A 26,149-nucleotide genomic window follows, 5' to 3' on the forward strand; every position below is an offset into this window, starting at 1 on the left:
ACCAAAGCCCAGTGCTACAGTACTGACCCATTGTCAGAGGATTCTGTCTCAAGGATGATGCTATTGGTCTTGTTGTCTATCATAATGTTAGAGATGTCTCCCCCATAGAAACTGGAACGTGGAGTGCTGACACAGCTAGAAATGACTGAGTTCATAGCAGAGGACTGGTTAGAGCCTGGGATATTCATTGGTGACGGAGTCATGGATCTCTGCTTGACAACTTGGTTAACATTTCTCACTGTCTCGAAGACACGCTTCTGATGACTGGTAAGACATACACACAGTTAATAATCAGAGAGTGCCTTCTTACCTTAAGAAGGAACAGAGAAATAGGTAACATCTAGTTAACAACCCTTCCTATCACAGCTCCACCAACCACCTTGTCTCTATAGTTTGTAAAGTAGTATACATAGGGTCCCATACTTGCTACAGTCTGGCCATTACATTCAATTCATCAACATACTTCCATCTCCCTAGAATATTTTAGACAGAACATTCGAGAATTATGTGCATGGACCCTCTCAAATATTAATAAAAATTAAGTGAAAGAGCATTTCAGTACATCAGCTAAAAACGCCTTAAAGCCATTGTGTGGAAATGAGTTTTTAAAAAACAAAATTGATCTCCATTCAATTCTTAACTATGAAATGCCTAATCCATTTAAAAGATAATTTGAATTTACTCTACTGACTATCTCTATGCAAGTAAGTCTTGCATCTTTTCTTTCTGAAACCGATTTCCTAGCCCCTTAAATACCATTTAAAAAAAAAAAGAATCAGAAATATAATGGATCAAGAGTCTAGAGAGAGGCTTGTCAAGGCTGTAAACCTACTTTTTATCTACTTCTACAGTTCATTCTTTATCACCATTGTCCTGATATCATAACAAACTTTGTTCATCTGCTTCAAGATTAAGATCAGATGACACTTCAGCAGAAATTTCTTGACAAAATAAACTCGCCCTGCATCATGCTACAGAAGTGCCATTGCTGCTTTGTTTTACAGTTCAACAATGGCTGAACACAAGAACAGCGCATCCTTTCCAGCTTAAAGGTAACACTGCCAGGATATAACAACGACAGCATGCCTTAAGCTATTTAATGTCATTCAAATTTCTTTCCTTCTGTTCATGAGTGCTCAACAGTTGCAATCTTTGTCTGTAGGCTCCAAGTCTGTAGTTGTATATCATAAAGAGGCTGAATCTAAGAGCATCTATCAATAAACGGTCCCACAGAGGTTACAGTTACCCTTGCTGAACAAATAAATGAACCCAAGACGAGCCATGAAACCAAAAGAAGGTATCCTTCTTTGGTATGTGCAGAGCAGTATAAAAGACATTCTAAAGAAGTTAAAACTATTCTTAAGTTAGATTACTCTGAAAGGACAAAAGGATCCTATGGGGTTTGAGCATGCTCACATCTTTCTGATCTTACATTTTTCTAATCAACATTTCACTCTGTCAAAGCTTCATTTACAGTTCTTGGCTCCTGCTCAGAGAAGGTTTAAGTATGTGTCAAACTTCATAAATATACTTAGAAGGTTTCTGGGAAGTGGCTACTGTACCTTCCCTGACTGTCCTTTCTTTGTAAAGGTCAAGTCAAAACACATAAAAGCTCTAATAGACCCTCTAAATAGGATTAACTTGTTTCAAACTAACCAGTCCATGTTTAGGTGAGATAAACCTATTAGAGTACACGTGCAGCTGGCATCAGTAAGGCCACTTCTGCCAAGCTGTATCTGTCTTTAGCTTTTGGACCATCACAAGTACTTAGCTTGTTTCAAACCACTCTCTTGTTTAATTCAACAGAACTTTAGCAAAATGGGTGCTAACTACTTTGCACAGGTGTAATGGGCATCACACTGAGTACCCAACTACTCTGAATCCCTTTCTGCACTGTTGTTCTCCCTGTAAAAACTGGATGAGATCAATAATTACCTGGTAACTGTTACAATACCAGAAGAGAGAACCCAGGGGACTGAACTCATCCCCTAATCATTAACTGGAGAAACCTAGCATGGTAACACACAGGAAAACCAACCTTTTCTCATTCTCAGCACTCAAGAATGAGGACGAAAAGTTCATAAGACAAGGAAAAACCTATATATAGGCATTTTCTTTTCGTAGCTTTAGCAGAAAATATAACCACTCCAGTAACCAGACAATTTATTTATCTTTCTCTCTATCATTCACACTCTGACAGAAATATTTCTTTCTAAATCCTGTCTTTTCCTTTCTTATCAAATAATAATTAACTTCAGATATAATCAATCAATTAGGAACCAATTCTTTTCAGTCGTACGCCAAGTCAGGAGAATCAGGTTCATCTAAATGCAGTTCCTTCCTCATTGACCCTTCTATCTCTGCTGCCAAAGAATCCTGTTAAAAACAAGCACAAAAGAAAAACAAGTATCAAAGTATTAATAGGTTGTCATTGCATAAAATAATTATTTATATAAAATAATTAATAACTAATAAGCTGTCATTCCAGAAAAAAAAAATACAAGTTAAACAATGAAAATTGGCTGGAAAGCTGGAAGACTAATGAACATATCTAAATGACTGACAAATTATGGCTTAGCTTCATACTGCTACAGTACTTACCATCTGAGGACACATAACATCTGTCAAAGACCCTGAAAAAACATTACAGGCAACAACAGAATCCAGGTGCACCAACTTCCCAGACTAAATTCCCTACTCCGTAACACACTCCTTTCGTTAAGTTTTGCTTGATTTGCTTTCATTTAAAACAAACAGAAAACACTCTTCCCTTTCACAACATTACCCACTCACCCACAAAAAAAGACATGGTTCTTGGCATAAAGTATTATATACTTCCCCTATAGGGTTTAAAGATGACAGGCTATCAGTTCTCCATTGCTGGTCAGTAAGTTTTACTGCCTAAATGTAATTAAGTGCAGGGTCTAAGTGTCAAACATTCACAAACCTAAATGACTTTTGGTCCTATGATTCAACATTTGAAAATCAAAATGCATAAACCTATCTCAGCACAAGCACACTTTTTGCAGCTTTCAACTGTATTTGTGCAAGTACAACTTGTATTATTAAATGTCTGCACTTTAAATTGGCCTGTGTTCAGTCTCAGAAAGGAACAAAAAGGCAAGCTAAGCCTTTGTTGACAATTTACTTCTTGTGAGCACAAATATAATCTGTGTTCTTCCTCAGCAGTTAAGATGAGACATGGCTAAAGACAAGGAGGGCCAGATTCTACTGCTTGATTACATTAATGTAACTCAAAAGAAACTTCACCGATATCATTGCCCTCAGAAGTAATGGAATTATTCTAGAGATACACAGGCAAGCAGAGCCAGGCACTGAACTTACCTAGATATTCCTATCCACTCTTTTTTTCTCATTTGGTTGAGGGTACTGCCTATTCCCCATCCTTTAAATGTACAATGTCATAATCAAATGAAACTAGGTAAACAAAGTTGATAACACCAGTGACACTGCCATAATTGATGTTGCTGTAATACATATTAGGCACAAATACTCTTTTAATGAACCACTGAATTTTCAGTGACCCTAAAACAAGAATATATGTGTAATCTGTTCAAGTACTGAAGAACTAGAATGCATATCGTAAGCGACTAGAAGGATGCCATGTCCAGAAACCATTAGTTATATCAGCAGAAATTTACACCACCAAGGATGATGTAGAAAAACAGGAAGCTCCTACTGAAAATCAGCCACCACAGTACAGGAGATGCATAAAAAAGATGTAGAGAACTGTGTAACAACCTATGAATGCTACCCATGATTCACAGCATAAGCAAAGCCAGCTGCAGGTTGTATATAACACTGCAGCAAAACCAAGTAAGTGCACAGCACCACTGTTTCAGAACCAGGTACGTGAAACTGATCACTCAGGTCTCCTTTAATGCTATAGAAATACACATTTCACCCACGCTTATGTCTGGTCTAGCATCCTATCCTGTAAGTCAGATGCAAACATATTTCCTTTGGTTGGTTGTTTTCTGGTGTTTCCAGTTTTTTTCTCAAATCTGCTCACCATAGGGAAGAGACCAAGAGAGTGGTACCGACGTGATATGGCATTTGGCATAGTCTTGTTCCTAAGGTTTTTCAGCTCTTCTTGAGCCTCATGAAGCATTTCCATGCACTCTGCATACTTGTCTTCCAGCTCCCGCAACTGTAACACAGAGAAAACAGTCCAAGACCTTATAGGCTGCACTATCATCACAAAAAGCCTCCAAATTCTTTTAACACTGGTAAAGGGTAATGGCGTAGGGAAGAATATTTCACTTTAAAGGAAGACAACTCCAAAGAGTGAATATCACTGAAAATCATGAATAACATGGATTAGTAATAGGAAGGGGTGGGGGGGAGGGGGCGGGAGCAGGGGAAGGAACTGCTTGCTCCATTTCCTATCCTAGGTATCTACATGAAGCCACTGTCGAGGAGAAGATACAGAGCTAAAAGTATCTTTAGTCTGATCAGGTATAGTGCCTAATTACTGCCATGAAGACCACGGTGGCAAACAGCATGGGAAAAGGACAAGACATTTCACAGTGTTCCAGAGGACTTCAGAATTTTAAAACCAAGACTTACATACATACATATATATATGTATAACCTCCAACAACCTTAGACCATGCCTTATTTTTAGCCTGATTTTCTCAGGAAACATATCTTATGTAATCACTGTCTGCAGATGTCTGTGTACCCTCATAGTTTTTGAGTTCATCAGCCATTTCAACCAAGTTTGGCAAAGGGGCAGAAATCTGAAATACCATATTCCTACAAATTTCATAAAAATAAGCTACTTGGCTTAGAAACAGAGATCCTGTTAACATCTTCCCTAAGAAAGCAATGGAGAAGCATGAGCTCAATCTTTCTGGAGCACCACAGATACAAAAGGCCCATCAGCAGGAAAAGCTTCTATACGCATTCCCACCTTCAACACCAAGTAATCCAAGCACAAGACACATCCTAAGGAGATCAAGCTTTATTCATTCCATTTCGTCCATTTTGTTCATGTGATGTAGCACCCAGAAGACAGCCAGCAATCCTGGACTGCCTTTGGTTTATTCAGTATGAATAAGCTCTTCCATGTTATCTCACTATTCAAAATAGGCTTAAACTACCAGCCTAGAGAAGTCAACCCCTAAAGAGTTTCTATATAGCCCGTAAACCTCAGCTTTTCAAAACATGTGCCAGCTGAAGGAGGAGAGAACAGGAAGGAAAAGCTTTTGAAGTCTAGCAGGGACATAAATGTTCCTTCATTCTATATATATAGGAAAAAATATTTAATACTTCTGATCCAGCTTAGACTAAAACTCCCATGGTAAAGTGAACAGCTGTTGCCCTACTGCTAAATTATTGTAATACTAAGTATTACAACAAGAACCTCATGAGGTTCAACAAGGCCAAGTGGAGGGTCCTGCACCTGGCTCGGGGCAAACCCCCGGTATCAATAGAGGCTGGGGGATGAAGGGATTGAGAGCAGCCCTGCCGAGAAGGACTTCGGGGTACTGCTGGATGAAAAGCTGGACATGAGCCGACAATGTGCGCTCGCAGCCCAGAAGGCCAACCGTATCCTGGGCTGCACCAAAAGCAGCGTGGCCAGCAGGTCGAGGGAGGTGATTCTGCCCCTCTACTCTGCTCTGCTGAGACCCCACCTGCAGTACTGCGTCCAGCTCTGGGGCCCTCAGCACAGGAAAGACATGGACCTGTTGGAGCAGGTCCAGAGGAGGGCCATGAAAATGATCAGGGGGATGGAACACCTCTCCTATGAAGAAAGGCTAAGAGAGTTGGGGTTGTTCAGCCTGGAGAAGAGAAGGCTCTGGGGAGACCTTACTGCAGCCTATCAGTACTTAAAGGGGGCTTATAAGAAAGATGGGGACAAACATTTTAGTAAGGCCTGTTGCAAGACAACAAGGGGTTTTAAACTAAAAGAGGGTAGATTTAGACTACATATAAGGAAGAAATTTTTTACCGTGAGGATGGTGAAACACTGGAACAGGTTGCCCAGAGAGGTGGTAGATGCCCCTCCCTGGAAACATTCAAGGTCAGGTTGGACGGGGCTCTGAGCAACCTGATCTAGTTGGAGATGTCCCTGCCCATGGCAGGGGGTTGGACTAGATGATCTTTAAAGGTCCCTTCCAAACCAAACTATCCTATGATTCTAAGTAATGTACTCACCTCTGCTGTGAGCTGTCTCTGGGCATCTTTAGCTGCTCCCAAATGCTGGACAAGTTCCTCATTTTCAACTGCACACTAAAATATGCCAAAAAGTATTAGAAATACTGTGATGTTTTGTCCTGTGATGATGTTTGTATCCTGTACTACAGGTAAGCAGGAAAATTCTAACTTTTCTCAAGACCTTCTCTGCAGCAATATTAGTCCACACATGTTAGTTTAAAAACATTTAAAATGTTAACATAAGAACACTCAGCATCAGTCTGTGCCCTGTTAAATGAACCTCCAAGACTCTAAAACTAATGAGTATGTGCCCACTGAAATACTTGCACTGACATTCTTGTCTTACTGAAGTCATTAAGTTCAGTGCAGAATTTCACTGAATATTTAAAATAAATTTAACTATTGTATTTGATGTATCATATCAAATATGTATGCATCTTTTAATATAATGATGCTTTATAGTCAAGTATGCTAGATATTAAACATCAAACAAGATCACCCAGATAAGGCAGGTGGAAAATTTCCTTTAGGCTCTGGTATACAGAGGATTGTAACTTGTCTTCCAGCTACAGTAGTAGCAAATCACAACAGTAGTCTTGCAACTGGATTCCTTACAGCTTTTGCCTTTTTCTGCAGATCGACTATCTGAGAGAGAAGATGGGTGATTTCTTCCTGCTGCCGGGCAGCATCTTCGGTTTTCTTTGCTAACTCTTCGGAGATATTGGCAATCTGGATGTTTGCATCCCCTTTAAGATAAGTGATTACAATTAATATCACAAACTCAAATGCAGAAAAGTAAGCAGAAAGATGTTCTTTTGGAACATCACTTGATTCAGCAGAATCTTGCCCCAATACATAGCAAGGTATTTTTGAAAAACAGCAGTAGGACACAAAACCAGAAAGACACAAAGTGCTCATGCTGCAAAGGAGACTCTACTTTCCCTTAAAACTAACATTTTCTATGCAAAACTATTTTGCAACTGAGAAAGATTTACCTTACAGCCAGAATTTTCTGCTGTGAAATTTCAGCCAGCAATTTTCTCCTCACAACCATTTATATAAGGAAAATAAGTATCACAGAAAAACATGACTGACCGATCTGACTCAGTTTCCTCTTTTTTTTTTTTTAACTGAAATATCTCGAATGAGAAGTGAAAAGAAATAGGAACATACTTAGCTCTTTTACACAGTCATTGACAAGCTGTTGTTCTTTCTCTTCGTAAGTTATTGTTTCAGTCTTCAGCTGACAGGCCTATTCAAGAAATCCATGTCAAATATGTTACATTAGCACATTCGTTCTTTGCCAGTCTGTTGCTGCATTTCCATCAGCATCAGAAAGACAAGCTTTTCTAATCACTCCTCCAGGAAAACAGTGAGAAACTATAGTTTTTGCCTGCCCTCCCTCATGTTCTGGAAAAAGGGGCCAGGTGAACATTCAGCACAGACATTTCTGTATGGAGAAACTTGCATCATTATTACCATGTCCCCACTAGATGTCACTTGTGTATTTTGCACTAAAAATAAAAAAAAAGCCCTGAACATACAGGAGCTCAATCTGGTCACCTGAACAAAGCTAGGTATCATCACAAACTAATTAAATGCTTAATTTAAATAACTGAATTAAACATTCAAGTATTTAAAAAACATTCAGAGAGCATTTGAAAAGCTCTGGTGCTGTAACCGTATATCCCACATAAAAACTTAGTGCTCCTTCCCTGCTTTGTCTTTTCGGCTCTCATTCTACAAGTGCCAAAAGGAGCGTGGCTACACCTAGCTGGTTCTGTCTGGCACCACCTCGGTCGGTCTGTAATCTGCTCCCAATGCTGGGTGCATGCACAGACACCCACAGACTGCATCTGTAGAGAGATGTGTAGCTCAGAGGTTTCAGATTTGGCTCCATCCTGTGCCTCGCTGGCACATACTGCATCTCCCTGGAAGGGAAGCCAGTGCTATATGGGGGTTTCCCATCAGCTCCTGACACACTGGTCCTCTCAGTTCTAACCCTACCTTCATTATTCTCAAACCATCTACTACTCATCTTCCTTGTGCGACTTCTCAATGAAGCGTACAGCACTCTCCATTACGCGGTGTCTTGTCCAAAGATGTGACACTACCTATCTGCAATGGGCCCTGCATTTGTAGTAGAAAATGGTAATGATACTCTTTTTTCATATATTCATTCTTAGCTCAAAAGTATTTCTTCTGCTATACTCTGCTACATGTTTGCAAAATGGTCACATGCTCCCAACGTTTAAAATTTGCCTTGAAAATTAATATAAAATTATTCATAGGATCTTCAGTTATGAAGTGTTATCTCTGACAGACAGGGAACAGTAAATAAACTTTTAAAAGCTGTGTTGTCTGTGAAACAAACGGAATACTGTCAGAAATAAAAGGCAAGAAAAACCCATTCAACTTAAAATATTAACAGCCTGACTTGAAACATGAATTAAAGACATTTCATGCAAATTTAGGCTAGCAATTTTTATTCTGACAAACACTGAATTCGTACCAGAGAGACCATGCCAGCCTACAAACTTCAGATCTGCAGCTAAAGTCACCCATATCTACCAGGTCAGCCCTTTAACACCTGTTTCAGAGCGCAGTTCTGGACTCCAAAAATCTGCCCATTCTCCTGCACATTCTTTTGACAAGGAAACTGCTTTGCATGTAGCTTCATGTAGCTTCCACGTTTCAGCCTTTCCTTCATTTAGAAGGATAAAGGACAGTGATTAAACAACTACAAAGAGATCTGTGTCACATGTGGAATTATATACTCTTAATTAGACTCTCTCAACTTTTAATACACATTTCTCAATATCTGTATTCTAGCATTTAAATGAACAACTGTATTAAGCAAAACACAAAGGGAGCAATTTCACCTCAGATCTAAGCACAACATTCTCCTCTTCAAGGTCCTTGAGTTTCTTTTGAAGAGAATCCAAATGAAAGTAGTTCTGGACAGAGGAGGAAGATTCATTCCTCTTCAGCCTTGTAACGAAAACAACAGTTTTAACTAATTTTTACCTGTATTATGGCGAATCTCACAGGATAACAGACTGAACAGAGGTCTCAAAACCAGTCAGAGCTGGTTCATGCCAGTATGTTTGGGCAGCAATGTAGTTGCAGTGATTTTTTAAAAAGAACATTTTAAAAATTTATTTATTATTTCCCACACTTCCTATGGAAAAGTTAGTCAGCCAATGCTATGAGAAAGGAAACCACCTTACTACAGGGAGCTACAATAGCTTCCTGATTAACGTTGCACATGCCTCACCACAACACAGCAATAACTCTGCAAGCAAGGGCAGACAGGCCCTCAGAGCCTGCGATGCTGTTCAGCCAGCTAATTGCCTGGAACCCACGCTACAAGCCATGCTTTATTTCCTTCCATCTGCTTGGAACTTTTCCATACTGCCCTCAGGTCCTTCAAGCGCAAAGGCCACACGCATAGCACGTTCTAGCACAGCATGCAAAAATATGTGGTGTAGTGGGGTACCGTAAGCGTCTGCCTCACCACCAGAGTGACCTAGCTCCTCTGAAAGCTACAGCGTTGCGTCAGCAGCCTCGCTATGTACTTTCCCCTCCTGACTCCTTTTGGCACCAGTATAGCCAGCTGGTCCAATGCAAATCCTTCCAGCCGGTACCATGCACCAAGTTCAGAGTCCCATTTATAGTTCCAGCCAATACAGGGATCATTTTACTTCTTTTCAAAGCTATCAAATTGTCCAAACTACCCCTGCTTAGTACCAGATGAAGGTTCAATGTTGTACATCGATAACTTACGGGGTAGAACAGACGGACTCTGGCTCACTTTCTTCAGCAGCGCTGGTATAGAACTGGAGCAGCTCATCTTTCATGGAGAGCTCATGCCGCAACTGAGAAACCTGCACAAAGAAGGAGCTTGCAGATCAGTAACTTGATTTTCTAGGCACATTCTTAAATAAACCCACTATAAATTAGTTAGTTATTCATCCTCCAAGCATCATCTTCAGACTACATCAAGAGACCAAAACTGGAACAGACCAGAACCAGTTCCTTTATTTCTTAGAAAGAAGGAAAAGGGAACCTTTTAAATTAGCCATTAAATGTTCTTTTTTCAGAAGTTCAAAAATGCCATTATCTACCGCTATTAAAGAAGGTGATAAAGAAACATGTCTAAGATGAGCAATCCTGATTCACTATTGCATTAGTCTAGATTCACATTCACAGAAATGGGTATATTGCAATGGTACTGCAAGAAATTAATGTGGCACAATCAAGACAAACATCACTTTCTTATCCATTTTATGCGATGACTGTCACCATGCGGCTTGGATACAGACCTTGCAGACCTCGGAAACAGACATTTCTTCCTCTCCAAGAGACTTTAGACAAAATTACTGAAGTGCTTGTGTAGTAAGGTTACATCTGGGACTCAGTTGCCTGTTGAGCTGCAGAACACCACCACACAGTGGCAGGCTGCCACTCTGAGGTTGCTGCAACGGCAGAGGCTGCAGTCAGTTTCTGCGTGTAGTCTGGGCTTTTGATGACTCCGAAACATAAGTCTAGTAAAGTAGTATGTGAGAGTCCCATACTTAGTACATACATGTATCAAAAAGGAACAAAACATCAAAATTGGGTGGTTTAAGATACCCTGTAATTGTGAGCTCCACAAACTTAACCTTGGTTAATTCATATGTGATTCTCCAAGAAAAGGGTTAAAAGCCCAATTACACAGTAGCACTTACACTCACAGCTGCAATTTAAGACCTCAGTGGCAAGAGATTAATTTTTATTTTCCTTGCATAGCTATAAATAGCATAACTGATCAGACAGATCTGTTCCCTTCCACTTGCACTGCAAGATTTGGCCCTCAGTTTTCACTTTCCAATGCACAAACTGCAGAGCGCATTTGTTTTTATTAGACTTCCGCTTTTTGTGTTGTAGGCATATTTATATTTGTAGTTATTACTGGCAAAAAAAAAAAAAGAGAGTATCAATAAAATAGATTTAAGCTGCATTTTCATCAAACAAAAAGCAGACTCAATGCAATAAAGCACTTAAACTGTGCAGAATTTTAAGCAAACAAGGTCATTTACTTTATTAAGGTCATTTACTTTATTAAGGCTATTCTGTGTAAGATAAAAGGATCCTCACATAAAGTACAACAGTTTAGAGACACGGGACCTAGCTTGCATCCTTACTGAATCATGAACAACTGTTTCAAGAGTCCAGCTGATTGTTTTCCTGACTGACAGCAGCTAAATGCTTAACAGGTTGGAGTTATTCACCTAAAATGAAGACACCCAGTTACACTGTATGTAAATAATACCCATGCAAATACCAAGCCAAAGAGCATTTCTATCTTTCCAACATTAACTTCTACTCTAATAGACCAAAAACAATGTTCCCTTTTTTAAGCCACCATTCCAGATTATAATTCAGCTTCTCCTTTCCTCTCACTTTACACACAACAAAATCAAATCTGGAAAAGACTTTAAAACCACCTATCACCAAACCACAAACTCTGATATGTGACCTGGAACTAGAACAATAGGACTAGAGGGCTGTATTACTCAGATGTTACCACAGGTTTGAGGTGGTGTTATTTGAGGACTGACACTGTGTTTGAAACACTGCCTTTTTAGCTTAGGAAACACATGACAAAATCTGAAGAGGAAAAAGAAGTGTAAACTGGGAAATTCAGAAAGATTAGGAGAAGCTAAAACCTAATGACCTACTCCATTTCAAACACAGTTCACATTGTGACAGTTTACGTTGCTTTGATACTGAGCTCTAATTTCAAAGGAGACAATATTAAATTGTAGGTAGCACCATCTCAGCGAAAAGGGACACATCTTGAGATTGGAGCTGCAGCATTCTTACTGAACACGGTAATACAACAGCAGGTAGACACACTGTACCTGGGAACTACACTTCTGCTGCTGAAAAGGCGGACACGCATCTCTGTAACCAAAGCAATTTACGATTAAGAAAGTTTTCGCAGTAAAATGTTTATGCTTTTAGTATATAATTCTGAAACAGCAAGCTGAGATTAAAGTGTCTGTACATACAGTATAGTGCTTGCTTCAGTGCATTCACCTTTTGTTTTCTACTGCACAACAGGGAAGGTCTCAGTTCCATCCATTTTTATTGAACATGACCACACCCCCTTCCTAAAACTAAGCAGTATCTAACAATACAAACTTAAAAGACAAATTCAAGAATCTAATGCATTTTGCACAGGTCTATATTACTTTCACATGTACCTATGAATGTGGTGTGTTACAAGGACACAGGAAAAACTTGAGCTACTTAATGGGATGGCCAGAAGGTTTTGTCAGGACAAGTTTGATAGGTCAGAGACGTAAAGCTAAATTATTTGTGCCATGACATATATACCAATAAAACCTTAAATTCCTACCACACACCAGAAAGAACTTGTCTATATATTACAGAAACCACAGATCCCCCAGACAAGCCCTTTGTAGGCAGTTTTTACAAAATTTAAGTACCAATTGAATTCTCTTCTCTTATCTCTTGCCCTTAGAGACAGTTGTCTTAGTTACCATTCTGTTCAAATATTCACAATTCAGCATTAATGGAAGATATGAAACCCACTAAAGAAAGATTTTTCAACATACAAAAGCATCATGACTTTAAAGCCTGATGAGTTCTGCCTCGAAAGCATCAATTTCTGAAGGAGTCAAAATGACAGTGTGAAAGATGGGTGTTGATAGAACATATGGCCCAACATACCAAGCCACCTGGTAAGAAGCTTATTTCTGGTGGCACTTTTCCTAATGCTGCTCCTGAGTCCCTCTAAATAAAAATAGTCCTGGCAGAAGCAGCCCATCCCTGTCCCCCACCTTTCTCAATCAAATCTTCCATTCTGGATGTATGGTATGAATGCGCTGCACTGCCCAGTCAGTATGCATATGCCTAGTAAATGTCATATTGACCAATGCACAAATAAATTGGTCTGCCACATGATGGGACTTAGGCAGCAAACAACAGCACTCCTCTGGGACAGAAGAGAATTATTTTTCCTTGCCAAAAATGGCAGGCCACACTAAAGGATATTATTTCTATGTGTGTGCTCCACCGCCATTTATCGCACAACTGGGATCCCTCCATCCACGCTTTATTCATCAGCCCATCTCAGATATAATTTAACATCTCACATCCCTGAGCAGTTTTATAAACAGCCTTTTTTAAAGTTTTTAACCTACTGTGGTTCATTTTTCTCCTGCTCGCCCTACAACTGTGAGATTTCTCTTCCTCTTGCGCAAAGCTACATATGGATGAGATTCACAAACCAAGGTCACTGTCCCAGAATAGGAGAAACAACATTTGCCTCCAGCTCAGTTCATAAGTCAGCAGAGTTTAGTGACATTTGCAGCACAGATGAAAAGCTCTTTTAAAGCATCCTGTACAGTTCCATCCAAGATACATCCATCAAGAATCTGCCAGTACCTATAGCATCCAACTCCCCATTCAGAGCAATACAGTAAGAAATAGCAACCACATAAATACTTGATTAAAAATTCAATGGTATGTGGAAGACACAAGGTGTTACTTGAAACAATGTGAGTTTTCAGGTATGTTTTATAGATCACACCAATTTAGAAAACACATGCATCATCATATTATATTTTAAATGTGTTCAACAAATGTCTAAAACATTATTACTCCAGTCAAACTCAGACAAATGTGTGTACTGTAGCAGGCTACCAATGCATGCTTCAACAGATTTTATCACAGTTCCCTGGAGAGAGATAGAGCAAAATCACAAGAAGCTGTAAGATCTTAGCAATCTAGATAGAAGGTAGCAAGTCTCGGCCTATAACCATTTGCTTCTCAGCATAACCCAATCTTCCTAACATTGACAAGTTCATACATACAGAGCATGTTGAATAACAATTACTGATGAAATATATTCTGACCCACTTGAACAATGGAAGCTTAACACAAGTCTATGAAGTTGGCCCAGCTTGGAAAAGGCAGAATGCACATGATCTCAGTGAGCATACACTCCTGAAACTTCCATAAATACAAAAAGTGATTTACATTATATGTGATACCTATATCATATTCAGTTTGAGAAGCAAAGGGAAGCACTCCCAGCATTCAAATGCTATGTTCTAAGAGCCAAAATTCAACTCGGGTATGAATAGAAAAGCATTTGGGAAAAAGCAATTAAACATCAGTTGGCAAGGACGAAACAAGTGAGGACTGAGAAAGATTCGGGGGAGAAACAAGAAGAAAGAGTTGCACACAAAGGGAGGCAGGAGAAGGGAAAGAGTGATTAGTGAGATAATCAAAGCAGAAGGTAATTATGCATAAAGCAGAGGAACAAGGACAAAACAGGTAGAAGAAAACAGTGGGTATAGTGACAAAAAGAGCAGATGGTTTCAGAGGAAAATGAAATCTGAGGCAGAGCAAAATTCAATGGCTTGAGGGTTTTTTTCTCCCCTCAATTCACCTGATCTGAGCCAACAGGTCAAATTACTTTTTTGGTCACATTTCTAAAAGTGTGCATGCTATAAAAATGGCTGACCAAACTGCTGCAACACCTGCTATGGACAGGATGCTCAAGAAAATTAAGTATGCACAAGGTGAAGCTAGAAGGAAAATTCTCCCCATCACTATAGATACAGCATTCAGGCATAAAAATCTTACCTCTTCCCTGATGTGTTCTACTTGCTCCTCCAGGAACTCATTTCTTTCTGTCAGTGATTTATTCTTCTTTAACAGCGACTGGCCAATCCGAGCAGCTAATTCTAAGTCTCGTTCTTTCTGTGAAGCATTATGAGAAGAAAGCCAATTTCAAATTTTTTATTCACCAATGGATCAGAGGGAGGGTAAAATTGTCACGAATGGGAAGGAACAAGTACTTAAACAATAAAAAGCCTTTTTCCTTCTGTGAGGGTTTGTTTGTTTGGTTTCTTTGGCTAATTTTCTTTTTCCATTCCCGCTTATGTTGCACCCACATTACTCAGAAAAGAATGACCCATACAGAGTTATTGAACCATACACATGAAAGCACAGCTTCAAGGTCTAATGTAAAACAATGTAAGTGAATCTTGTTCTCTATTACAGCTTTGTTTGAGAAACTACTGAGGGAAACTATTCCATCACCTTGTTATACCATGTGCAGAATGCAATCATAGAGCTTAGAGGTTACATTTTAAAGAAGCACAGTAAAAATAGCAAAGAACTTGGGCATTTCAAAGCATTCTTCAGTTTCCACTTGCTCCACGTTGAAATAAAAAGCAGTAAGCTGTGCAGGAGCAGAAGCCAATTCCACCACAATGAATGTTCAGCTCCTATCTTCTTCATGTACATACATCCAATAGTGCTTTTGTACAAAACCAAGTCCTATGCCTTTCCTTTTTGCAGATGCCCAAATCTACATTAAGCGGTTACTCTCATGCCACGCTTGCCCCCTTCTTCCCCCTCTCTGCGTGCACAGAATTGGAAATAACTGGTCTAGACAGTTCACCACACATACCAATTGTGAATGGTGGCAAAAAAAGAAACAAATTACATCAATCCAGCATGTAAAACGTATAAGATCAACTGTTTCTGTATGTAAAATGGTATATAACTAACATTAATTATGACACTTAAACTAAACAGCTTATCAAATAATTGGACTCTTATCACTGATCTGCAATATGCCACATATTTATGACATGGAGGCAAGAGGTAACCGTACTACCACTCTATGAGTTGATACAGCGGATTGACTGTAGTCATGGGGTGGAGTGTGATGGATGCGCTCAATCCCTTGACCAGACCGGCGGTGGTTTGGTGCAGGCTCCGGGAGAGGTAAAGGCCTGAGCCGTAGCTGGGCCGTGCACTCCTCTAGTTTCAATCTGTTCTCTGAAAACCCACAAAGGAGCAGAGTGACACAGTAAGCATCGATGCATATGAGCTTGGAACACTGATCATGTGATTAACACACGAATAGTGAGGTGGCTTTTCCAAGACTCATTTATCAAGGAACAAAGTAAGTTGTGGGTGCAAGGAGTCTCATGCATACCTTTTTCATCATATGTAATTTGACTACAAGCCAATCATTTTATCCCATAAATATGACAGCCTAAGCAAGCCTTCTTTGAGCTCTTCCTGCTAGGCAGCGTGGCTGCATGGCGGTGATTTCCCCTTGAGCTGGGCCACCTCTCAAAGTTGCTCCTCGAGGCAGAGAGACCTTTTACTAACAGCAGATCTTTGGTAAGTGACTGATTCCACGCATAACCTTGTAGTAGGGTAACTTTGATTTTTGTCTTGGTAACTTTGATTACATGCTGAATTGATGCTAATGAAACATTACATAAATTTTGCATGTATAATCCCTTAGACATAAACCGTTGACCAAGTCTGAGACTAGGTTTGGACCTAGTCACACCTAGACTCCTTTCTGAGGAGGAGTTTAGAAAGCAAAGGGGTCCACCCTCAACCTTGTGACTCAATGGGAGGATCCTCCTTACCCTTTCACGTCCCTGGTCTCTCTGTGAATCATTCTAACTCAAGTGTAACTCAACCTTCGCATGTTTCTTCCATGCAGTAATTAACAGAGTGAACCTTGCCATCGAACTTTGTAGAGTCACACTTTCACAACATCGTATTAAACCCACTTTTGCTAATACCTTTGACAGTGATTTTTTCAGTCATCTAAATCACTCATCCGCGACACCAATAAAAACTAGAAGCTTATCCTGTTGATGACATGTACCTATACGCGTCTCAGCTTCTGCAAACCTGAGACATGGGGTTGTAATCTGCCTGGGACAGGATGATAAACTGCCTAGAACTTTGCACTTCTGTTTATCATTTTCTTATTCAATTACTAGATCTTTACAATAGTGGGAAAATGGCACTACGATTAACTTCCCACTTACCTTTAGTTCAACACCATTTGAAGAAGAGTTTTCTCCCTGCCACTGAAAATACTGATCAGGGCTTATTTACCGCCCCTGACAGCCATCCAGATTTTATGACTAAAAGCTACCTTATGTCATGTATACATTAATGACAAATCCTACAAAACCTACAACTACCTATCACATGGATTTGAAGCCAAAGAATTTGAATGACGAAGCTTTCGTAGTGGAAAAAAAGAAAGTTACATAATAATCAGTAAAAAAAAAGAGAGGTTATTGATCACTGCTATATCTACAAATAGCATTTTCCCAATGGTTTCTGAAGGTCAGGCTTATATTTGCATTGAAAGCTACTGGCATTATCTAGTCATAAAATCTTTATATAATCTTATGTACAATCTTTCAGAACAACAGATTCCACAAAGTTATCCGAAAAACGTTTGGTTTACATATCGAGCCAACTTACCGTTTAGTAATTTGGCTCACTTCATAAACACCAAGTGGTAAAAAATATATTGCTGCAGCTTTGACTTTACAGACACAGAGCTATCTAGCAGCAAGGTTTCTAAACTCAAAGTTGAGGAACGTAAGTGTATTTCCAGGCTTTTTAATTAACCTCCCCAGGCTTCCTACACAATTTTTAGCAATTCAGCTCTAAATCTCAGTTTGGGGTCAGGCTTCTTATTCACAGTGATAAGGAACTGATTTATTACAGCAATATGTAAGAAAATACTGAAGCCAGACACATTTACGCTATTATTAGAAAGGGCTGAGAAAGCAGTTTCACAGAGGAATCTGCTTCTTACCACATACCCAGGCAGGCCTGGTGTCACTCGCTTTGCTTAGTTTCAGGGCAATAGGTACTGATTTTCAAAATATCTGCACGCATGTTGTTTTGAGATCTTCTCTTTCCTGTTCCCCTCCCCCCCCCCCCCCAATGCTGCACCTTTCACCCTGACAACTTCGTAATACACTCATTGGAAGCTTGCCAACAAGAAGGACAGACAAGGGGTAGCTTTTGGGGTTGTTTTTCGCTTGCGTGTGTGAAGGTAGCAGAAAGAGTTACACCTTAACTTCTGCAAACAGATGTAATCTCTTGTGATAACCATCATTTGGGGAACAGAGGAAGAAGCTGTAAGTGCACGTCTGCCTAGGAATAGAGATTCAATCAGAAATGATGGCCAAATAAAACAAAAAAGCTCACGGAAAGTATTTGTTTTATTAAAAGTTCACCTATTACATGCTCCCCCATTTTTCCTTTGCTATCATCCCAATAGGGAAGTACACCAGAAGCTTTAAAATACTGGCTCAGCAAGTCCTTCTAGCATTGCTCCCGTGAGCGTGATTGCTGGATCTACAGACATTTGGCTACATGGACTCAGGGGAGGAAACAGTTTGGCAGAATGCTGCATCATTACTAGAAGGAGCCATGGAAACAAATGCAAGTAAATCTCAGCCAAACAAGACAAAGGGAATAGGACACAAACAGGTAACAGACTGTTACTACAAGTTAATGGATTATTCCAGGACAAGTCTTTTAGGTAAAGCATGACTTTTAACTGGCATTTCATAGAAAGTTGTTTAAAAGAGTTCAGCTCAAAGCACAAAATGCAGGACTTTGTACTGAGATCAGATGTATCAAGCTTAAGTGGGAGATATGTGCATTCCCATGCTTGTTTCCTTGCAGAATTAAGAGGAAGAACAGACCACCCAATGCATCTTGGCTAGACAGACCCCATTTTTGACATTGCTATCAAAATAAATAAGCAAATAAATATGAAGGATTAAATTACACTCAGCCATGAACTAATACAATTGTAACAGTTTTCACCTAAAGAATTCTTCATAAACATTATTTGGAAAATCATTGCTCAAGTTTACTGCAGAAAAGCAGCCAATTTCAGTCAAACAATTTATCATGATATTTATTGAACATAAGCGTCTGAGCTTGACAATTGTGTTTTGCCATTTCTTGAACACCAAGGATTACAGTAATAACAGTTTACATAATAATGGTATTTAAAAAACCCAACCAAACAACCAAAAATAAGGCAAAGAGGAAAAGGCTTGAAGACAAATGGAGCATTAGATATTTTCTAATTTTGTGTCTATGCACTTCTCTGGAAAACCATTATCTGAGATAATAATTATGAATACAAGACTATTTATGAACTTTTTCTTTAATTTTAAAAGAGAATAAATCCATCAATAAGGATACCATTAGTTTTACATGTACTGTAAAAATATGTGTCATTTTAAGATTATTCCTCCCCCCCATTCATTATGGCAAATATTTGGCCAAGAGCAAGTTAAATGGCCTCAACTGAAAAATAAGCACACGTAATGAATCCTTATGACTGAGGTAAACAAATGACCTTTACTTATATTTACCTTACCAATGAGATAAAGTGTACATACACTCAGAGCACTTACTGCTGCTCATTTAAGGACAGTCTACCAACCGTTTTTAGTAGTGGTACCATATAATTTCTGCACCGCTTTCTCATACTGTGTATGGGTCCTTAAAGAGATGTAATACTTGCCTCTTCAAGAAGACGTGTAACAGCATCTATGTCATTATATGTTTTAGTCATCTGGCCCACTCTTTCAGCACATAAAACTGCAATAAAATAAAACAAAACATTAATCATATTGGCAATACTATTGGGGGAAAATAACCTTTAAAGAGTTTAGGTTTGCATAAGTTTCCATCTTATGTCAACTTTTGGGTAAGTATATCAAAAGCTAAAAAAAAACCCACCCAAAAATCAAAGCTTCAAATTAAACTGAGAATACAAGTGTTTCTCTTTTGTAATGAGTATTTGCTTTTGTCAGTGGCAGAACAAACCGTTAAAATGTTAAAACTGTCTTCTCTGAAGAGCGATGTCCTGAGTTTGTTAAAAAAATAATCAAGGAAGAAGTGAAAACAGATGTTCTTAGCTACATAATTAGGGTTCTATCATGTCACCTAGTCATTGTATTACGTGCGGTAGAATTACTCCATGAATAAGCAACTGCAATACTGTTAGTAACACTGTTCAACATAAAGATACTATGTCATATTAAGTTGGTAAGAACTGGGTTCTATGATATGAGACAGCAAAGTAAATACAAAATGCATGCAAAATAATAAACAATTCTTATAATACCCAGACCACACCACGGTGGCCACAGTATCACTCATAAAAAAATATTTACTAAGACTGGATGAGATGATTAATCACTAAGTTGGAACCAGGAGTTTTGTCACACTGAAGAAAGTATGCAAAAGTTTAGTCTACCACCACAGGTGATCCTTTAAGAAGCTACACTGACTTATCTAGGAGTATACATTTTCTAAAAATCTACCAATCAGAGGAAACAACAGCACGTTCTGCTCTATGCTTACATTTTGTTTATTTTCAGCTACACCTATTCCTCAAACCCTGTAATTCTGAAAAAAAGGAATTGTTAATGAAGTTGAGTTGATTATATGGACTATGGGTTATCAGACTGCTGTAGCACAAGTTGTTCTTCAGGGGATTTACCCTTGACAATGTGAGTTAAAGCTCAGTCTGACAGATTGGCTAATATTGCTCTAACGCGCATTAAGGCGGGGGGAGAGACAGATAAGGCCTAATAAGATTTAAATTTAGGAAAAAAAAAAAAAAGAAAAGAAAAGAAAAAGTGTATTGAGTACAGTAATATTACCAGGAGACAGTTTGTCACCCTAAGGAAATAACGCTACCCGATTTATAAATATACAATATACATATACATAAATATACAGTTGATCACCACTAAGGCACATCAATAATAGATCAAGTGTAACAGTACTTAGGTATCTGTTGAAATGTTGGTGGTTTATTTTTTTTCCATACTTGAACATCAGAAAGTTGCTGGAACTACAGCAAGAAGTACAATCTGTTTCTGTTTATTTTCCTGTTTCTCAAATTCTATTTTTGAGGATCAAATCCTGAAAACATTTACAATATTTAGTGACATCAGTAGTGCCAGTGAACTCCAAAGAATGCCATTTAAAAAGTATTCAAAAGATAATTACGGTTATCCAAATAATAAAGTCTGAAAGTGGTAACAGTAAAAAGTTTATGCTTTGAAGTAGTAATGACAAAAATTCCATAGCAATATAAAGAATAACTATACCACTGCACAAGCAAAAATACAGTGCATCTGTAAACTACAATCTATGTTAGTGAAAAGACGACTAATCAGGATTCCACAGAAAAAAATTAGTTACTTGCAGAGAACATCAGCTATAGTAAACAAAGGGGCTAAATATAAGATTTCCATAAAAACTTCAAATAAAGACAGATGGTGTCATGTCCAGAAGACTATTCACAATAAAAAAAAAAAATTAACATCGCCATAAACGCAGTATTTTCAAACATAGTAAGTTCATAAGTCATGCAATAAAACGTCTATCAGAAACCCTGGTGCCAGCAGTTTATTTTCTAAAATAATTGCATACTAAATAGTTCCCTTGGTTACAACACTCCCTCACTACTATAAAATAACGTTTGAGATTGTCATTAGCAAGGTCATTTTAACTCCATACCTAGCACTAAAAATCACCACTGATTATGACTATGGCAACCTCACACCATCCTAATTCAGGTGAATGTATAACCTCCCTAACATCCAAGCTGATAAAAGGGCGGTGGTCCCACAGACAAAATAAAGTCATTCAGCTGAGAGAAAGAGTGATAAAGGTTGATTCGTGTGGCTGCTCACTCAGCTATTGCTTCAGAACTTGCCATTTAATCTTTAACGCGGCAGGGTAACACCACAGCCTTACCACAACAGACTTGTTACTAGCAAAGAAGTAGCGACCTGGTCATCAAAAGCTTTTGATTCTCAAAATTTCCATCAAACTTTTGTTGGTCACTGTTAAAACAGAGGTCTTCATATACTACTCTGCCAATGTGGAAGGGTTTCAACGCAGAAATGGTATCTTATGCATCCTCCTCAACATCCAAGGGGAAACAAACTTTAATAGACGTCATATAATAAAATGCCTCCTCCAGTCAGCCACCTCCTATCGGCACAACATGCAACAGAGCAGAAGCACAGAGCTACTAACTAAAAGGAAGGCTTTCCTTTTGGAAGGAGGGCAAACTTGCGAAGAGGTGTTGCTCTCCATCCCTCAGAAACCAAGGCTTGTGGGGAAGAGAAGGCGAAAAGTGAGGGGAGAGAAAGCAATTCAGAAGCATTTAAAAAACTCGAAACAGCATCTAAGTGTGTCAGCCTCCACAGATTACAAGATAACATTTGGCCAATTGCTAGTGCAGTGATTTTGATTTCCTTGGTGTCCAAAAAGACTACCAAGTGAAAAAGACACGCTATCTTGAATAATAATTTTGAGCTCTGATCAGTGAAGTATGGAGGGGGGAGGAAAACAAACAAAGAAACAACAAAAAACTAAACCAAAACCCACAAACTCCACAACTCTAATGGATTCTGCATAGTAGGTTTCTAGCCTGCTGGAGTTTCTGATGAATATGAGAGCCTGGTAACACTACCGTAAAGATAAACCAAGAGCAAATGAAGGACAACACTCTGTAATACAAAACCTACAGTGCCAATTTACTGACCTCTTTTTCCTCACTTGCAAATCAGTAGTATTTTTGCTTGAGGGTGATAGGAAATGCAGTGTCTAAATGCATGCATGCATGCATGCAAACATCCAAATCAAAATACACTTTGCACCTCTCAGTTTACGGAGAAGGTTGTTAGACCATAAAGAATTAAAAAAAAAAAAAAAAAAAAAGTATGTCTACAGCAAGTGGAGGAACCATAGAATTCCAGAGAGTTAGAAAATGCATTTTGGTAACTGCTTTGAAATGAATGTCACAGATCCAAAACAGGAAACAAAGAAAGCTTCTATCACACTATTTCCATGACAGCATTAAATACATGCTCCCGGGGACATATTTGCGGTTCAAAGTATTTGGTTTTTTTAAAAGCCAAACACACAAATGGACAAATGCTACACAGATCAAGTATTTCCTCTGCCTTAAAGTACCTAGCACCATCTTCATACCCTCTTAAAGCTTGCAAATTTTTGGATACCCACATTCCTGTGTTTCCCAATGTGAGTATAGCTGAAAGGATATACTCTGCGTTTATTTCTCATCATCTATTTAACACAGCATCTGACTGGAAGCTTCTTTCAGGCTCTGAGCTCCGCCCTGACTAAAGCACTGATTCCCAAGCTGAAGATGCTCAGGGAGAAGGGAGGAAAGTATGTACCCTCCTGGATTGCTCCCTGAAAGTCACAGAGCCATCTAGCATGCTGCTTAAGGACAAGTATGTTTCCAGGAACAGGAAACAGCCATGGAAGGGAAGTGGAGCAAGAATACCACTATTAGGAACTGCTTCAATGAGCCACCACCCACCAAACAGGGGATTCAGGTGGGGAAAAAAAAAAGGAAAAAAAAAAAAACCAAAACATAGGAGTCAGCAGTCACAGGTGTTCTCAGACCCTGCATCCCTCCTTGAGGCATATACCCCCTCTTCATTTTTGAGACCTATCAATCAGGGTTAAGTTAAAGAACTAGAAGAGAGCAACCATGGCTGAAGAGGAAAGCTCAGCTCTCACTGCTCCTCTTCCCATCTATTTCTAACTACTGGGAAACAGAAGGGGGATAAGATGTTATGGTAAAGTTACACTTTTTGGGCAGATAATGCTGACCTGTATAGAGTTTGACAGGGAAGGCCACAGTGCGTGAGGATTTCCCTACTACCAAAATTTATTTCCTCAGAAGCTACATCAGGATAAGGGAATACTGTTCAGGGAGCAGAGATCTCTGACAATTTCAATATTGATTCTTCTTATTGGTAAGGTGGCAGCAGGGGACAAATTTCTTGCTTTTCTTCATGACAGTTCCCTACCCAAAGCCTTTAACTATGGCAAGGCCTACTACATCCTTCATCAGTGATGAGAAGCCCTGCCTCACAAATAGCTTCTGTCTTCCGCCCCTCTGCTCAGAGCTCTGTCCAAACACTGAAGATACAATGGCAAGTTCATCGCATCCTAGACATTGCGCATCAAGACGTGCGGAACAGACACAGTAACACTGACCGACCAGCCGCGCTCCTCACGGCTGGATGCCACTTGGCAAACATCAGCAATCAAGAGACCCTGGCAGACTCGGACTCCTCAGCTCACATTGGTTTAAATTCTGAAAGTATATTTTTGCATTCCAAGGCTAAAGCACTTGCTAAAAATCACAACTTCAGTTCTAGAGCCACCGATAGTTATGTTCCAGCACTGGTTACTGCAAGCACTACATCAACTTGAGCCAAGCGCATGAGGAATTCTGAAACTGTGCCATATTATGTATATTGCCTTTGAAATAAACTTAGGAAAATTATACCTAAAATGTGCCGTCAGCTCTGTCACTGACCCAGACTAGAAAAATTTTACACGTTTAAAGGTAAATGTGGTAGCTTCTCCTCCAATAAAGAGGGGTTTTTGGCAGCCCTGGCTAAACTGGGGCAGAGGCTTGAGGCCTGCTGTTGCCTGTCGCACGTGAGACGGCCCCGAGAGAATATGTTCATCTAAAGAGCTTAAAATTTTTAAGAGACTACTGTCACCGGAGCTTGAAGAACGTGCTTCTGAGGCACGACTTGTAGAAGTCCAAATTTTAACACAACCCGCCAGCAGTTCCTCCAGCCTGCCCCCCCGCTTCCCAAGCACAGGAGTGGGCCAGCGCCTCCAGAGGCAGACGGGGAGTTCAGCAGGGGGCTGTGACCCTGGTTCGGGGGATGAAGAGCGGCCACAGCGCCCCGACTGCTTCACAACCGTCAAGTCGCCCTGCAGGTGAGCTCCATGGAGGAGTCTGGAAGAAAATAATGTTGTGAGCGGTACACGCTCAGTCAGCAAGTACATATTAGCGCGGTGAAAAATAACTACCATAAGTTCAACAGACAATGCTAATAGATTTTTTTTTTTTAAAATGTTACAGCCTAGCTTACTGTGATTTCAATGGCATAGTTTACAAATTAATCTTTTAATATTAAGATGCAGTTACTGATTCTTCGAGAAGAAGAGAATTTATCTTGCCATTTAATCTATGGTTTGAAGGGTGTTTGTTTGCTTACTGCCACTTCTCTCATACTCATATTCAAATAGCTTAGTAAATCCAATATTAAAGCCTCACATACAAATCTATGTTACTACTTAATCTCAGGCTTGGGAAAGAACTCTGCTGTTATTTCTTCTCTAAAGCTTAATGCCCAAAGACTCAGGTTGGCAGCCATTTCAAAGTACTTTCTCTAAGCAGGGCATGAACTGCAATGAATTTTCTTGTGATGAATGAGGAATCAAGTTAAAGGAAATTTCAACAAGCATGTCACACACTTGTTCCTTCTATTAGCATAAACACAGGTCAAATGTGGTAACTTGGAAAATACAGCCACAAAGTGAAACTAAGGAGATAAGGAAAAACGCCTGGAGAGAACTCACCATCACCTTAATGCATACACCATTTACTGATACAGCTCAGCATAGCTATTCTCTTAAAAGTAAAACTTTTCTCATAGGATTTTCGATTACTTGCCATTGAATTACTGTCTTGACATTCTCCTCCATCCATTTCTCGTCAAGAAATGTCTGGACTGCAGTCCTTGCAACTAATAAATGGGTGTAGGGTTTAAACCAGGACTGTAAATCTTTCAAAAATCCTAAAATGAAGTTACAAGCCTGTATTAAAAGCCATGCATTGTCAGCTGTCTCCCTCTCTTAAATACGTGATCTTTTCCTATTCCAGCTCTTTGGGAGGGATTGGCTCTGTCAAAGCTTTCAAGAATTACTCGTCTCCCTTTTCTTTGCTTTAGTGTTTAAAGATTCCAGACCCCTGTACGACCTCCATTCTAGTCAATGTCTTTATAAGATAAAACAGGTATTTACATTTTCTGTAAGTCAGACCTTTGGAGTGCCTGAACTTGAGATTTTAACAGTGATCACAAGACTTTCTTTTAATTAAACTTGGGCTAGAAGGAGGACTTCCAATCTGTTACATTAGTAAACTGAAATAGTAATGACTGACTGCCATCACAGGTCCTAAACAGGTAATAGCCTTTTCCTGTTCTAC

At 39.3% G+C, this 26,149-nt stretch overlaps 1 protein-coding gene across 5 annotated transcripts in view; it reads right to left on the reverse strand.

Annotated features, from left to right (window-relative positions):
- TRAK1 (trafficking kinesin protein 1) overlaps window positions 1-26,149 on the reverse strand; it is a 114,090-nt gene that overhangs the window by 22,529 nt on the left and 65,412 nt on the right. For all 5 annotated transcript variants that reach the window (XM_075143186.1, XM_075143185.1, XM_075143188.1 and 2 more), the window contains 10 exons: window positions 19,598-19,674; window positions 14,848-14,964; window positions 9,970-10,070; window positions 9,066-9,174; window positions 7,357-7,435; window positions 6,799-6,929; window positions 6,184-6,258; window positions 4,034-4,171; window positions 2,300-2,376; window positions 28-264 (listed from right to left, as the gene is read on the reverse strand). In XM_075143186.1, the coding sequence (XP_074999287.1) occupies window positions 28-264; window positions 2,300-2,376; window positions 4,034-4,171; window positions 6,184-6,258; window positions 6,799-6,929; window positions 7,357-7,435; window positions 9,066-9,174; window positions 9,970-10,070; window positions 14,848-14,964; window positions 19,598-19,674 (1,141 nt within the window). The remainder of the gene's footprint in view (window positions 1-27; window positions 265-2,299; window positions 2,377-4,033; window positions 4,172-6,183; window positions 6,259-6,798; window positions 6,930-7,356; window positions 7,436-9,065; window positions 9,175-9,969; window positions 10,071-14,847; window positions 14,965-19,597; window positions 19,675-26,149) is intronic.

This window comes from Calonectris borealis, chromosome 2 (assembly GCF_964195595.1).
Source record: "Calonectris borealis chromosome 2, bCalBor7.hap1.2, whole genome shotgun sequence".
NCBI classification, from domain to species: domain Eukaryota; kingdom Metazoa; phylum Chordata; class Aves; order Procellariiformes; family Procellariidae; genus Calonectris; species Calonectris borealis.